The 17,769-nt window shown below is 35.9% G+C and overlaps 1 protein-coding gene across 3 annotated transcripts in view; it reads right to left on the bottom strand.

Annotated features, from left to right (window-relative positions):
* Nucleotides 1-17,769, bottom strand: part of LOC150076090 (cationic amino acid transporter 2-like) — a 259,400-nt gene that overhangs the window by 122,245 nt on the left and 119,386 nt on the right. For all 3 annotated transcript variants that reach the window (XM_090387002.1, XM_090387001.1, XM_090387000.1), the window contains exons 5-6: nt 14,046-14,201; nt 2,779-2,918 (exon numbers count right to left, since the gene is read on the bottom strand). In XM_090387002.1, coding sequence (XP_090243128.1) covers nt 2,779-2,918; nt 14,046-14,201 — 296 coding nt within the window. The remainder of the gene's footprint in view (nt 1-2,778; nt 2,919-14,045; nt 14,202-17,769) is intronic.

Below are 17,769 nucleotides of genomic sequence, written 5' to 3' on the forward strand. Positions count from 1 at the left end.
CCTCGGAGTTTACATTGAGGGGTCACGTCAATTTTATATGTGATAAAGGTGGTCGCGAACAAAATAAGTTTGTGCACCACTGCCCCAGGTGACATATGGCACAACATCCACAATAGTTCTACAATAGTTCCAGTAGTAACACTGGTCACTAGATGTCAAAAAGCTTGTTTTTAACTGAATTATATCACTCCTGTACATGCTCCCATGCAAAAGGCACAGAAAAAGCACCACTGGTTAGAGCAGGTTGTATTCCAATAAATCTGAGGTTTGTAGTCTGGAGGTATATTGTCATCCACACCTTATTTCTTGCCTACAGTTTGGCAGGAAGGCTTCAAACATACTATTTTACTGCATCAAAAGTTTGTATCAGAATATTTACAAAGAGACCATTTGCTTGGAAGAAGTATGACTCCAGCAACGACTGAAACAGAATATTTACTTAAAATCAAACAAAATTATCTTTAATAAACAATGTTAACTGGTTAAGCTGGGAACATAATTCTGGACATGTTCTGCTTTTATTCTAATTTAAATATTCTTCCAATTTTTCAGTTGTTTCATGTTTTACAAGTATATCTGACAGCTATTAATTATTTGTATATTTAAAGTATTATTGCAAAATAAAAAATAAAAAAATGCTACTTAATGAAATACAAATAATTTTTGGTCAATACATGTCATTAATTTTCAATATTTTATTTCCATTTAATGTATACATTTCAATGGCTGCATCTGTCATATCTGCATGATCACTTCTTTGTGTCACAACACTGCCAGTATCCAATCAGGTGCAATTTATTTTTACATGATGCATTATTTTATGATTAGTTATGCATGATACATTGATTCTGGAATGTAAAGTTATTCTTAAAATATTTTTACTATTTTGTGTGTTAAATTTATAAAATAACAACAAAGGCAATTAAAAGAACTGATCCATGTAGTAAAGCAGTTACACTTTGTGAGGAAGATCATACATATAAAGAAATAACAAAAAACTTGGCAGTGGAGCTACCAAATCTAGTGTTAAAAAAGTGTGCAACTGCTAAAAAAGTACTACCAGTACCAAAAACTACTCCAAGAATGAGTTGAAGAAAAGTTGAAAGAATGAAATGTTTCCTTTAGAATACTTCTAAAGGAAAAATAAATTTTAGAGATATCAGAATAAGTGCCAAGTTGTGCTTGTTTATGAAACAAAGAGACAACATGGCTGCAAAGTGGTCTGATCACTAATGTGAACTAGAATTAATCCTAAAGGTAAATCAGAGTATGAATTACATCAGAAATTCCATTGGATATGGCTTTTTTTCCTCCCTCGTAGCAAATACAGACATTGCAACTTAGCTACCAATTGTTAATTGAAGCCAGAATGCTCTCTCAAGCATAATCAACACATGTTTATTGTAACTGAAATAGCAACTCACTGTCATATTAAATGCAAGGCCCTGAAAGATAAGTAATAGAGATTTTATTGTACCATGTGCACAGAGGGTGAAATAATGTAAGTTGTGTAACTTTGGTAGAGTTAGTGTGATGGGGTCTTGTCAATGATATACAGGAATTTTTTTTGCAGGGATAAGGAGGTTATCCCACTGTACAAAGAAATGGTCAGGCCACATCCTGAGTACTGCATACAGGTGTGGAGGCCTCAATTTAGGAAGGATGTAGAGTTGCTAGAACAAGTACAGAGAAGGGCAACATGATTGGTGAGAGGAGCAAAGGGTGCTCTTACCAAGAGAGGCTTAAGTTCTGCAAGATGCAGCATCTGGAGACTAGGCACCTGCAAGGTGATCTGACTGAGGTGTATAGGCCTTGAATGGTTTGAGCAGGCTCAATGCTAATGGGATACTTCCACTTGCTCAGATTAAGAACCTGAGGGGGCATAGATTCAAATTGAGGAAAGACAGTTGTAGAATAGATGTGCGGAAGTTTGCCATTAGCCAGCAGGTAGTTGATTGCTAGAACAGACTTCCATCTATTGTTGTAGAAGTTGATAGCTTAAATAAATTTAAGGCTAAACTGAACAAACATTTGGAGTGACCGGATTGAGTGAAATGTGAAGTTTTTTTTTTTTTTTTTTTGGCTCATGCCGTATAATCTGGCTTTCTTGCATCATATGCTTGAACTAATGCTAATGATCTATTTAACTATTGAGATTAAATAAAAAAATAAAGGGGAGCACTTTCCCTTCTTTGCCTGAGTTTTTGGTAAGCAGAGATAATCAAGTTATTTGTTCACATAAAATATCACTCAATGCAACATTTCCTGACAGCCAGATCAGCATATATCTTAGATCCCTTCCTCATCCAACCAAAATAACTGCCACGATTTTTCTTGTTTGCATTCCACGACCTGTGGCCAAGTTGCTGTCAATGATGCCTGCATCCTCACACCAAGGTCCATGTTGTCACACTATTGGACATATCTAATGTGTGGCACAAGGCTGAATAAAGGCTGGTTTCACTTTCTTAGTCACCAAGAGTGCTCATGCAGGTATAACAATGTGGCAAAAATGTATCTATAAAAAATAAATAAATGCTAACATAAAAGGAAATGCTTAATTCTGAAATAAATATAGTAATAAATGCTAAAAATAAGGAAATTAATAAATTGGTGGGAGTACTTTTTTGAGTTAATGATTACATCAATGCAAACTGCAAATATTTAGCCCTTGTTGTTCAAATTATTGATATTTGTAAAAGTAAAGGTCTTTTTGGGCACACTATTTTTTTTATCATATGAATAATTGCAAATAGAAAGATTTTCCTTTTAACATACCTCTTCTGGTGATAGGTTCCAGTTATGGAGATCTGATTTAAGAGCACCAGCAATAACAACAAACAATACTATTAAGAGGTTCAGTCCAGTAAAGATATTATTGAATACCGTAGATTCTTTTACCCCCACTGCAAGCATTACTGTAAATATAAACATTTGGTAAACTTAATAAACTTCTTTGATATGAAACAGTTTTTGATATTACAGAGACTATACACTTTTTTTTATTATCATAAGAATCCTAAGATCTCTTAAAAATTATCATGATCACTGTAAACTTCTCTTCTTCAAGTAGGGCCTGTTATAAAAAAATAAATAAATTTCCATTTGTATTTTGTATAGCTGGGGCCAGAGAAGCTTACAACTTCATTGCAATTTTTTTACTGTAGCCAATATAAAAAAGCAATAATAAGGTCTCAAAGTATGTGAACTCAGAATATGCGATCCCACTCATAAGTGACTGTCCCCTTATTCATACTTATGTTCATGGCTTGTAATTACAGCGTATCTATTTTATGATGGCAGTCAACTATGCATGAGAGGGGAAGGGATGGATTGGAAAGAGGAAGGTTGAAGTTACAGTGCATGAATGCACAGTATTGGCTTTTCTTTCAGATAATGCATCTTTGGCTACTTTCACACACGAGGCATTTAAGCAGATGCAGCAGTGCTTAATTGTTCCAACCAATAAAACTAAAGACCCTTCACACCTCGTTAGTTTTATTAGTTGTTTGAGGCAATAAACACTAGCACATCCACTTCTGTTCTGTGTGTGTGTGTGTGTGTGTGTGTGTGTGTGTGTGTGTGTGTGTGTGTGTGTGTGTGTGTGTGTGTGCGTGTGTGCGTGTGTGCGTGTGTGTGCGTGCGCGTGTGTGCGTGCGCGTGTGTGTGCGTGTGTGTAGCCTTTTGCCTAAACACAACCTCCCCTAAAGGTGCACCTTTTATGAGAACAGATTCATACTGACTGTAAGATTTATGTACATTCAGTTTATACAAATAAAAAGTTTATGTAAGCACATGCAATGGTTTATAGAACTCGCCTAGTTTAACCATAGTATAAATAGTTTTCTGTGGGGGGGGAAGAAACCCAACTTGTGAGTAGGCAAATTCTTGCTTATGTGGGGATATAAGGAACCTAACCATTGCATACTCTGAGACCCTACTGTAGTTAAAAATGGTGGCAAAAAAGGTCTTGGGTATTGGGTAACATATCATATAAAAATTACTTTAACAACAAACTACACAAGAAAAATTCTAAAATGAAATAAATATATAATAATTAAAAATGCAAATAAAAATTAAAGCAGGTAAATATATATACACTAAAATTAAACCTAATAAAATCAGATAAAGACTGATAAAATCTACTATTAAAAGTGATAAAGCAGACATAAAGAGTAGCTTTCAAAGCATGCCGCTTTTTCAATAAGTTAAAAAAACAAACACTACTTTCAAAGCATACTTTTAAACCAAAAAACTACTTTGTCTTTTTTACCGCTTTTAATAATTTATTTTATCAGTTCTTATCAGATTTTATTATTAACTTAAAAAGTTTATATATATTTTTTACCTTACCTTAATAACTAAAAATTTACATTTTTATTTATTAAATACTTATTTGTATTTTAGAATGTTTCTTTTTTTTCTTGTCTAGTTAGCTGTTACAAGTTGTCTAATTTTTATGTGATTAACAAAAAGTGCACAGCTTATAAGCTGTGCACTTTTTGTTTAGATGTGTGAACCTATCTGATAGTAGCCAGCATGCATTACCAAAGCACTACAACCAGCCCAAAGAAACGGTTGGGTATCTTTATTCCATCCACACCTGTAATCAAGAAGCATATCAACAGCATCAGGAAAGGTAAAAAAAAATTAACATTAAAGTGCATCATTAGACATTAACACAGAAAAAAAAAAGTTACATCAGTTCAAAATTTTCTGTAACTTAATGGCCAATTAAATCACTGTTCAATTATCACAGGAAATGGTATATTTAAAAGAAAACAACTTTTAAATTAACAAATAAAAGAAACTTCATGCTGAGCTTACTGGTGGGGGGGGGGGGTACTGCATCACCACCAACAAGCTCCTTAGGGGCAAAGTTATCCAATCCATTCTCATCCCCCAGGGTACTATGACTACATTGAGGGCGCAATCTATGGCCAATATTCTGGACCCCCAATTTTGACATTGATACTGACCTCCTGACAGCACAACAGCAAGAAATATGCCAGGAAAACATCTACTTCAACAATGCTGTAGAAGACCAATTTACCACCAATGAACCGCAGCAGGCTCTTACTAAAATGAAGGAGAGGAAATTCCCTGGACCAGACCTGATTGAACCCAAAGTCCTTAAAAAGACCGCCGAAATCAACATCCAGTTTCTACTCAATCTCTTCAATAAGTGCTTGTCTCATGGAGCTTTCCCAGAAGAATGGAAAAACGCCAACATAAAGCTGATCATGAAAAATCCGTCTAAACTGCTCCAACAACCAGAGTCATATTGACTCATTGCTCTTTTATCCATGGTCAGTAAACTGTTTGAACGTCTACTCCTAGTATGGCTCCAAGACCATTATATACCAAAGCCAGGCTCCAGTCCAACTTCCAGTTTGGATTTCGACCGGAGCATTGCACAGAAGACGCACTGCAAAGGATCATCTCCGAAGTCTCAGCTTATACCTGCAAATATTACCAACTAATAGCAATAGATTTTGCTGGAGCCTTCGACAGGCTCTGGTGGGCAAAAATTCTTCGCAGAATTAGGCAAGCAAATGTTCCACTAAATTTATACAAATTCATCCAAAACTACTTATGAAATAGTAAAATTACAATCTCCTCAACGTATCAAAGAATCACCAGGTCTATCAACAGAGGTTGCCCCCAGGGTTCTGTCCTTGGTCCTTTTCTGTGGAACATTGTCCTGGATGAGCTCCTTGAACTGGACCTAGGTCCTGTAGCTATACAAACTTTTGCCAATGATGTCTCCATCTCCATTGAGGCTGACAGCAGAGCTTCTCTGGAGGCTCGAGGAAACCAGGCACTTGAAATCCTTCAGGACTGGGCAGCCCTACACAAGCTAAGACTCTCACCCCAAAAGACACAATCCATTCTCCTGAAGGTATCACTGCAGCCTACTAGAAACCCCACTATCAAACTTCAAGGCCAAACCACAAGCTAGTTTTCACGTTAAAACTACTGGGAATAGTACTTGATCCTAAGCTCACTTTTTCTCTGCATCTTGCACACCTCCACACAAAAGTGAGAAACTACAACTGCTCTCATTCCACGGGTGAGTCGTCGTGATTGGGGATTGAATCGACACACCCTTAAGGTTCTGTACAAATCAATCTACCTTCCCTTCATAACATATGGATCTGGGGTCAGGTTTCGCAGGGCAACTCTTTATAACAACAAACATAAACTGGAAACAATCCAGCACATCATTCTTCTTGCTATTATAAGGGCATACTGCACAGTTATCAAACTAGCCCTTCAGGTTCTTGCGGATGTCCTACCGCTTGATCTGGAGGTTATTCAAAGGGGCCTCCACTACTGTCTATCTATGGGCATACCAGCAACTATCCTTGGACACTCCATCAATAACCTGAATGAAATCAGCCAAGAAAAGAAACAAAATGCCACCCTACTACTTAGCAGGACAGATGGAATGCTACCGAGAAGAGCCTAATCACCAAGAAATTTATACCTTATGTGAATGCCGTGGTGAATAATGGCATGTGAATGACGAGGTGTCACACAGATATAAGGAAGGCAGAACTGGAATTAGGGGAGTACAACGTCTACAGAAAGGATAGACAGGATAGAAAGGGAGGAGGGGTTATGCTATTAATTAAGGAACACATAAAATCCAAGGAAGTGAAGCCAGTCGACTTCGCTGGACAGTGCAGTGTCCAATCAGTTTGGTGTGACATAAGCATTGGGAGATCAAAATTGAGAGTAGGAGGGTGCTATAGACCTAATGACTCTGATGAGTATAATAAGAAACTTTACAGGGAAATAGAGTGGGCCAGTAAATCAGAGAGTCTTATAATGGGAGATTTTAATTTCCCAGATATTGACTGGAATTTGTGGTTGGTCACTCATGCACTAGCAAGGCTTTTGTGGATTTATTGGATGATTGTTTTCTACATCAGCATGTTAGGGAGGCAACTAGAGGGAGTAATACGCTTGATTTGATTATCAGTAGCAATTCTTCATGCATTAAGAATCTGCAGATAGAGGAACCACTAGGTGGCAGTGATCACAGTGTGCTGAAGTGGGATTTACTCAAAGAGGTAACTACCATCAGGGGTAAAGGGAAGGGTTATTGCTTTCATAAAGGTTACTACAATGATCTGAGACAGTATTTAAATTCTATACAGTGGGACCAACTGATGATGTTACCAACAGCAAATTCAAAATGGGAAGCATTCAAAGAACTTATCTTGGAAGCTACTTGGCTTTACATACCAACTAAGAAATATTGTTCAAGTTTAGGCCTAAATGGATGTCAGATGAACTAATGAGACATATGGCAGAGAAGAAAAATGCAGGGGATACATATAAATTAACATGTGACACAGAAGCCTATGATAGATATAAATTGATTTGTAACCAAGTTACAAAGGACGTTAGGCAGGAGAAGGCAGATTACGAGAAATCTTTGGCAAGGGATGCAAAGAAAAACAGCAAAGAGTTCTTTACTTATGTAAACTCTAGAAGGAAGGGGATGAATCAGATTGGTCCACTTGATATCGATGGTCCAACTGTTGATGATCCTGCTCAGGTAGCTAACAAACTAAATGAATATTTTGCATCGACATTCACACATGAGAAGTTATTCGGGGAGGGGAATGCCAGAAGTGTATTCAATTCTGGAAGTAAGCTAGATAATCTTGTAATAACTGAGAGTAAGGTGGAGGAGAAATTGTTGAAGATAAACAAAAGAAAGGCACTTGGGGTAGATGGGATCTATCCAGTTATATTAAAAGAGGCAGCAAAGGAAGTAAGCAAACCCTTAGCCATAATTATGAGAGCTTCCTTGGACTCAGGAGAGGTACCCATAGACTGGAGATGTGCAAATGTGACCCCAATTCACAATGGAGGATCAAAGGCTGATACAAGTAATTATAGACCTGTGAGTTTAACTTCTGTTCCAGGAAAATTAATGGAGGCACTGGTTAAAGAAGCACTGCAGGATCATCTAGACAAGATTTCAGTTATAGCTCAGACACAGCATGGTTTTGTTAAGGAGAAGTCTTGCCTGACCAATTTGATTTGATACTATGATGCAGTCACAAAAGAACTGGATGCAGGGAATAACTTTGATATTATATACTTGGATCTTAGAAAGGCTTTTGATATTGTTGCACATGGAAGACTGCTGCACAAATTGGAGTAGTGTGGCATTGGAGGAAAATTGCTGCTATGGATAAAGGGGTGGTTGAGGGGGAGAAGACCGAGAGTGGTAATTAATGGACATTGCTCATCATGGACTAATGTTATTAGTGGAGTCCTTCAGAGTTCAGTGTTGGTCCATCATTGTTTTCTGTATTTATAAATAATATTGATGATGGTATATCAAGCTTAATGTCCAAGTTTGCAGATGATACGAATATTGGCAGGGTTGTTAAGGACACTAATGACAGTACGCTGCTGCAACAGGATCTAGAAAAGTTGAGCAGATTGGCTGAGAGGTGGCAAATGAAGTTTAACATTGACAAATGTAAAGTACTACATATGGGAAACAGCAACCCCAGAGCAACGTATCAATTCTGTGGTACTACAATGACAGTGGTAGAGAATGAAAAGGACCTGGGGGTAATTGTGCAGTCAGATATGAAGTTCTCTGAGCAGTGCAGACGGGCTGCAAGAGTAGCTCACGGTGTCTTATCAATGATATACAGGAATTTTTCTAGCAGGGATAGGGAGGTGATTATTCCCTTGTATAAGGCAATGGTCAGGCTGCATCTTGAGTACTGTATACAGGTCTGGAGGCCTCATTTCAAGAAGGATGTAGAGCTGTTGGAGCGAGTACAGAGAAGGGAAACAAGATTAGGGAATGGAACAAAGGGTAGCTTTTATGAAGAAAAGCTTAAATTTTGCAAATTAGAGTGTCTGGAGACTAGGCACCTGCGAGGTGATCTGATTGAGGTGTATAAACTCTGAATGGTTTAAGCATGCTCAATGCTGAGAATTCTTCCTCTTGCTCAGAATAATCATCTGAGAGGGAATAAATTCAAGTTGAGGAAAGACAGATGTAGGATAGATGTGCAGAAGTTTGCCTTTAACCAGCAGGTGGCTGGTTGGTGGAACAGATTTCCAACCTTTGTTGTGGAAGTTGATAGCCTAAATAAATTTAAGGCTGAGCTGGACAGATACTTATAACGAGCGGAGGGGTGAAATGGGAGCGTTTTTTTTTTTTTTTTTTTTGCTGATGCTTCATAAGCTTGCTTTCTTGCATCATATATCTCTACTAATGCTAATGCCTGCTGTGATTCATCATGCAAGAGGTAAATAAATGGCTGTGTTAGGGTAACTAAGAGTACGAAGAGGTGCATGCATACTTCATGTACACCAATGCTAGGAGCATAATGAATAATTTTGATGAATTTGAAGTGCTGGTCAAGTCATCAAATGCAGACATTGTAGGGATATTGGAGATGTGGTATCACTCAGACACAAGGAATGCACAATTTGAATACAAGAAGTACAATGTTTATAGAAAAGATAGACAGGACAGGAGGGGGGTTACTCTTAGTTACAAAGCATATTAAATTTAAGGCAGTGCATCCCGTTGACAAGGGTGGCCAGTGCAATGTTGAATCAGTCTAGTGTGACATAAGCACTGGGAAAGAAAAATGACAGTAGGGGTATGTTAAAGGCCTAATGACTGGTGAATACAAAAAACAACTGTACACGGAAATAAACTGGGCTACTAAATCAGAATGCCTTATATTATGGCATTTTAATTTTCTAGATATTGACTACAATTTGTGGGTTGGTCACCCACACACTAGCAAGACTTTTGTAGATTTATTAGATGACTGTTTTCTACAGTAGCATGTTAGAGAGGCAACAAAGGAGCATAATACTCTTTAACTGATTATCAGCAGTGACTATTCATGCATTAAGAATCTGAAGATAAAAGAACCACTAGGTAGCAGCGATCACAGTGTATTGATGTGGGATTTACTTCAAAATTTAACAATCATTAGGGTAGTAGTAGTAGTGGCATGTGATGCAAGAAAGCAGGTGTATTGAGCTTATGCAGCATCAGCCAAAAAAAAAAAAAAAAAAAAAAATACAAAACAATCCCTTATAAATGTTTGTCCAGTTCCTCCTTAAATTTATTTAACCTAACAACTTCCACAACGACACATGGAAGTTTGTTTCAGCAATTAACCACCCACTGGCTAAAGGCAAATTTCCACACATCTATTCTACATCTGTCTTTTCTCAATTTCAATTTATGCCCCCTTAGGTTCGTATCTGAACAAGTGGAAGAATCCCATCAGAATTCAGCATGCTCAACCCATTCAAGGCCTTATTACCTCAATCAGATCACCTCGCAGGTGCCTAGTCTCCAGCTGCTGCAATTTGCAGAACTTAAGCCTCTCCTGGTAAGAGGATCCCTTCATTCCTCTCACCAATCTTGTTGCCCTTCTCTGTACATGCTCAAGCAAATCTATATCCTTCCTAAAATGAGACCTCCAGGCCTGCACAGTACTCAAGGCATGGCCTGACCATTGCCTTATACAGAGGGACATCACCTCCTTCTCCCTGCTAGCAAAATTCCTATATATCATTGACATGAAGTTTTTTTGAGCAGTGCAGACAGACTGCCCTGGCAGTCTGTCTGCACTGCTCAAAAAAACTTCATATCTGACTGCACAATAACTCTCAGGTCTTTTTCATTTTCTACCACCTTCAGTGTAGTACCACACAGTTGGTACGTTTCTCTGGGTTTACTTCTACCCATATGCAGTACTTTGCATTTGTCATGGTTAAACTTCAGTTGCCACTTCTCAGCCCATCTGCCCAAATTTTCTAGATCCTGTTGCAGTAACACACTACCATTACTGTCATTAACAACCCTGCCAACCTTTGTATCATCTGCAAACTTCGACACTAAGCCTGATGAAGATATACCTTCATCAATATCATTGATAAATATACAGAACAACAGAGGACCCAACACAGAACCCTGTGGGACTCCACTAATAACATTAGTCCACAAAGAGCAGCACCCATTAATTACCACCCTCTGTCTTCTCCCACTCAATCATCCTTTTATCCATTGTAGCAACTTACCCTTAATACCATTCTGCTCAAATTTGTACAGTAGTGTTCCATACACAACAGTGTCAAAAGCTTTCCTGAAATCCAAGTATATGATATCAAAATTATTTTTTGCATCCAGTTCCTTTGTAACCACATCATAATAACCAATCAAATTTGTCAATAATTCTGTGTCTGAATTATTGCTGCAGTCTTGTCTAGATGATCTTGCAATGCATCTTTAACCAGTGACTCCATTATTTTACCTGGAACAGAAGTTAAACTAACTGCTCTGTAATTACTCGTGTCACCCTTCGATCCCCCTTTGTGAACCGGGGACACAATTGGGTAAAGGGAAGAGTTTTTGCTTTTATACAGGTGACTACAGTGGTCTCAGTGAATTTTTAAATTCTATAAATTGGGACCAACTGATAATGTTACCATCAGCAAATTTTAAATGGGATGCATTCAAGGAAATATCCTTCAAAACAGCCTGAATTCGCCTAAGCATGGATTGAACAAGATGCTGAAAACATTGTGCAGGAATGGAGTACCATGCAGACATGAGTGTGTCATGCAGCTCCTTGAGATTCGACGGAGGTGTATGCCTGCAGTGAACAGCCCTTTCCAGCTCATCCCAAAGATGTTCAATAGGATTGAGATCCGTGGACTGAGCAGGCCACCGCAGCAAAGAAAAGTCATTGTCATGTTCTTTGTGCACTGGCACATTATCCTGCTGGAAGTAACCATCTGACTGAGGATAAACTGTCAACATGAATGGATGCACTTAGTCGGCAATGATGTTTAGGTATGGTGTGGCATTCAGATGCGAATCTATGGGTATCAATGGACCCAACGTGTGCCAAGAAAACATTCCTCACACCATAACACTGCCCCACCACCACCTTGCACAGTAGCCGTCAGACATGACGGGTCCATGGATTCATATTGTTTTCACCAAATTCTGAGCTTTCCATCGACATGATGCACCAGGAACTTCGAGTAGTCAGACCAAGCAATTATTTTCCAATCCTCGATAGTCCAGTGTTGGTGTTGCTGTGCCCACAGGAGGTGTGCTCTCTTTTTCTTCACTGATAACAAAGGTATGTGATGTGGCAGTCAACTGTTGTAGCCCATTCGTAACAAAGTGCGATTAGCGGTCTATTGCGATATTTTGTTCTGCACACCAAGGTTGTATTCTGATGTGATGTGCAACATAGTGGCCCATCTGTTTGCTTGCACAATTCTAACCATCCTTCTCTGTCCTCTCTCATCAACAAGTGATTTTCTTCCACAGGAGTGCTGTTGAGAGGACGTTTTCTGTTCGTTGCACCATTCTCGATACGCCCTTGAAACTGTGGTGCTTGAAAAGTTCAGGAGAACTGCCGTTTCAGAGATGCTTTGCCCAGCACATCTTGCACCTACTACCATTCTATGTTTAAAGTCCATTAGAACACTCCTTTTCCCAATTCTTGCTACGGTTTATATGCTTAACTGATACTAAGAAGGTTGTTCTGCTGCATTTATATCCACAACTGTGGTCATGTGACTTGCGACGTTGCGGGACATACCATTTGTGTGCACAGCAGGGGTGTACTTAATAAAGTGGCAGCATGGTGTATGCTGTAATATGTTGTAATTATTTTAAATAGAAAACGCTTATAAATAGTTACATACAAAATCATTTAATTTATGTATATACAAAATATAAATATACAGGGTATTTATAAAATAGAGTAATAACTCATTGTGATGTGATGTTTCATCATAATATGATATTTAAAATAGGGACCCTTGTGCACAGAAATAATAGTTGAAAGCCTAATTTTAAAACTTTTGAACTATTACAAGACCTGACAGTCAGGTCTCACTCTCTGGAGATTGACATGCATGACGCCCATCTGTCAGCTCACACGTTTATTTGTTTAAGCTTTGAGATGGCAGATGCTTCCCACTATACATTGTATCATATGGATATTCCAAACAGGCAGCCTGGGGAACCTTATTTACCCAGCAGCTACACAAAACTATTTAATAATTAGGCTGCTTTCTTGAACACTCCTTTTTATGTTTCCTTCATTACAATCTAGAGGAAGATCTATATGACAGTTGCAAAAAATAAAATAATGCAAATATAATAAAATATAATATTTCAAATTGATAAAAAAAAAGAACTTGGTACAAAGAGAAATTTTTAAAATTTATAAAATTATTCATACTCTCAAATAAATACTCATATTATTGTTAAAATTTTAAAAACTTTTATAATGAATAATTTTTAAAACAGTAACAGTGCATTTTTAAAATAGTAATAGTTAGCCTAGTCAAAGTCCTTGTCCACATACTACTGCATTTTTGGTTTAATGTTTATCATAGAAGCTCCTCACACAAAACATTTTACTTGCTGTTTTGTCAGTTTATGCCCTGAGTACTGGACCTCTCCTCGGCCTTTGTATCATATGGGTATTTCAAATAGGTAGCCTGGGAAGCTTGAATATTATCTCATAATTCAATTAAATTGTTTTTCTTCATTAATTTTGCCATGAAATTTCACACTCATATCAACTGGAGAAATAAATAACATAAATGTAAACAAGAAGTGTGAGATAAGCATTTTTTCCAGTTAAGTCTTGTAACTTGTAGAGCATTGTCAAAAAAAAATTACAATTACAGTGTGTGTGTGTGTGAGAGTGTGCATACTCCACAACAGCAGCAAAATTCAACAGATGCCTGAACATTGGAAAATATAGGCTACTCTATGGACATGAGGGCAATCCATATGATGATCACAAAATCTTTTCTTAAAATTCTTAATTAAAATTAACTCAAAATGTGTTATATATTTGGAAAAACATTCCTAAAAATACAATTCATGTAGGCACAAAAACATACATCCTGAACTCATGTAACTCAAAAGATATCTGTAGCTAATAACATAATTTTAAAATTATAAATTGCATATTTTCCATACAGCAATTTACCTGTAAGTAAGAGAGTAATCCCTAGAGCAAGAAAATCTGGATATGAGGACATATTTGGTATATTCATTGGCATAGCTTCTTTAAGGGCATTCTGTATACGTTCACTAAACAGAGCATCTACATAACCACTGTAACCTCTGGCAACTGAAGCTGTCCCTGTAAAAATAATTTTTAAAATATTTTTGTTTCTGTTTCCTTTTTTTATCATTAAAGGTTAACATAATGGTTCTGAAGAGAACAAAATATGCAATATTAAAATATAGCAAACCTTTAGGGTATAAAACAAAATTACTGTATTCCCATTAGCATCTGAATTAATAGTGAAACAGTCAGGTTCTAGTTGCATTAAATAAATGAATTCCAATTACAATGGCTGGCACTAACAGATAAGGAAAATGATGTATGCAAAATAAATTAAATTGTTAAATGCAGTAATCTAGAGCAGTGGTTTCCAAACTGGGGTCCATGGACCCTTGGGGGTCTGTAGACCAGTTCCAGGGGTCTGCCAAATGATCCTCTGGAACTGGTCAAATTATTCGTTCTATATATAGCAAATTTATGATAGATAAAGACAGATGATGATAGATTATATATTTATGTAAAAATAAGAAGAAAGTTGAGTTGTTTTAAACATAAAACTTTGAATTTTATTTTCAGAAAACCCAGTGTGCATACATATACACACACACAGAAACATATATGTTTCTGAGAAAGAAGAAAAGGTAACAAGACTAAAAACTGTAGCAGAAACTCTCCGAATAATTTAGAAAATCCAATTAAGAATTATAAAAATCCATTTAATTTTAGTGCCAATTACATAAAAATTTAATGGCACCCCCCTTTGTAAGGTGCCAGTTCCAAAGTGCATGAAATATCACAAATAGAGACTATACTAACTACAATAAAATCTTATCTTATTTTCCTTCATAGATTAGGCGATCTGCCTGTTCTGATCTCGAAGACCTCTGCCCATCTTTTCTTTGGTCTTCCTCTGTCTCTTTTTCCTTTAGCTCTATATGTATAAGCTAATTTAGGGAATCTATTATCTTCCATTCTTTCTACATATTCTTTCCATCTTTGTCTATATTCTATAATTTTTCCATTAATTGAGTAAATCTTTAATTCCTTTCTAATATTTACATTTGGTATTTTATCTAATTTTGTACATCCTTTAACATATCTTAATTTCATTTCTGCAGCTTGTATTCTATTAATGTCTCTTTGTTTTGGTATCCATGTTTCAGAACCATAAAGAAGTGTTGGTATTGCCATTACTTTGTAAAATTTCAATTGTGTTTCTTTCCTTGTTTTCTTAGCCAGAGTTCTTTTTATTGTTCCATATATATTTTGAAATTTTGCCAATTTCTGGTTCATATCTTATTCGACATATGTTATATCACATCCTAGATATTTAAAATTTTTTACTTGTTCTAATATTTATTGTCTATAACTATTTTTGTTCTCACCGTATTTTTCCCTTTAAAAGCTAGTTTTCATCATTGATATTTTAACTTTATATTCTTCTGTTATTTGGTTTAATTTAAATACTGCTCTTTGTAAATTATCTTCACTATCTTGAATAATTACTTAACTAATAACTACAATAAAATAAAACCAAATTAACAAAAATAGATTATTTTTGTTAATTACAAAAATTATTGGCCTTGTGGTCCTCCTCTGTTGATATGGGGCATAATAGTCAGTCTAATTTTGTTAATTTGGTTTTATTTGCTGCAATTCCAGAAGCTGCAATTTGTGGAACTGAAGCCTTTCTTGATAAGAGCACCCCCTTTGTTCCCCTCACCAGTTTTGTTGCCTTTCTCTGTACCTGTTCCAGCAGTTCTATATCCTTCTTACAATGAGGTTTCCAGACTTATTTGCAGTACTCAAGGTATGGCCTGACCATGGTCTTATATAATGGGATAATCACCTCATGCATCATTTTCCTTCATCTTTCATGCTGTATACTATAATATTCCAGAACTGCAGATTAACTTTGCTGGTTGTCAAATTCTCATATAATAATGTAAATGTGCTAATATTCTGGCTGATGTTAAAAATGTCTGGTAACAGCTTATATGAATACGAAACCTTTTCTAACACAATGAACCCAGAGCTCGAAATGGACTAGAGCACATCAAAATAGCAGTCTAGTTTGTTCATTAATATACACTGGTAATATCATTCTGAATCATCAAAAATTCAGAAAACTATTTCGGTTCATTAATTGATATTTTAATAAAATTATTGCCTTCCAATTCCCAGAAAGACAGAAATTAATCATTACAGTTTGAAGTTCTTTAAATATGGTTAAAATTTTTATGACACTATATGAATACTTTCATATGTTCTGAATAGGATCTTGCTTTCTGCTGAGAGATTCATACTGTGGTTACAAATTTATGTTGACATGTTTTCAAGCAGAGGAAGAAAATATCAACGAAGCCATTTTTTTAGATTCTCTTGCAGAAGAAAACAATTTATTATCTTTTAGTGAAAGTCATCATATAAGTTGGAGTTTGTTATCAGGCACGAATATTTAGAGATATAATTAAAACGTATCCATATATTATTAGTTTAACACAGAGCTTTATAATTTTTTAATTATTAGCATAATATTACTGTATATCACGATAATAATTAAATAATTAATTATTAGAAAAATCTTATAACTAATTATCCAGTTATAAGAAAGAAAAAAAAATCAGGTAAATATAACCAGACTTTGGTTATATTACAAGTAACAAACTGTAACATAGTGGAAACCCTATCACACTGCATTACTTGCAAACAAAACTATTACTTCACATTTGATCAAAAACAAAGTTAAATGAAATAAAAAATTATACAATTACAAAATTGTTTTTAAGCTATAACTACACTCTTTGTTAACACCATGAAAATATTATACCATGTGAAATATGCTATCTTTATCCATTTGGCACTCAGAACAGATGGGAATGCACTGGAATGTCATTTGTGTTCAACCATACACATCAGTAATGTCATATATACGAGTTAACTACTTTCTGTTCTATCATTCTGATGAGTATTTTCTTTCCTAACAATTTTTCATTTTGAGCATTGAACAAGCATTCCTTTTCATGAAACTTTCTATTTTGAGCCCCAAAACATAATGAGCATACTGAGTAGAGCATATTGAGTAATGTAAAATCTTTAAAAGTCTAAAAAAAAATTTTCAGACAGATAGCCTCCCAATGTGGGCCAGGGTATTTGCAGTTTGATGGCTGAACTACATCATAACAGTATAGAAATGTTCTTCAGTTTCTTAAGGCATTAATCCAAAGTCATGTTTTACAGGTTTTTCTTCTCCATGGTAAGTGAGCCATCATCACAATTTTACAAATATGAAAGTGATAATTTTTACCATGGAGGGAGGTTTGAGAGAAAGAGAGGAATGATTCAATAAAAATCTTAATGCTTTCATAAGTGAGTTTGCAAAATGTGTGTTTTCTGCAGTCAGTTTTCCAGAGGGGCAAGCTCTGCAGGGTTTCTGCATAAGACTATAAAAATAAAAACTTCTGTATATGAATGCTTTTAAATATTAATTTCTTATTTTAACTAAAGAAAAAACTGTCAAAAAATCACACCAAAATTTAAAAGAACAAAACGAAACTTTTTTCAAAAAAGGTTTTTTTTTTTTTTTAATTTAAAAGTTTTTAAAATTTTTTTAAGTTCATAAAAAAAACTTATAACATTCTGA

The sequence above is a fragment of the Mastigoproctus giganteus genome, chromosome 13 (assembly GCF_048544385.1).
Source record: "Mastigoproctus giganteus isolate SK-2022 chromosome 13, ASM4854438v1, whole genome shotgun sequence".
In the NCBI taxonomy this organism is placed as follows: domain Eukaryota; kingdom Metazoa; phylum Arthropoda; class Arachnida; order Uropygi; family Thelyphonidae; genus Mastigoproctus; species Mastigoproctus giganteus.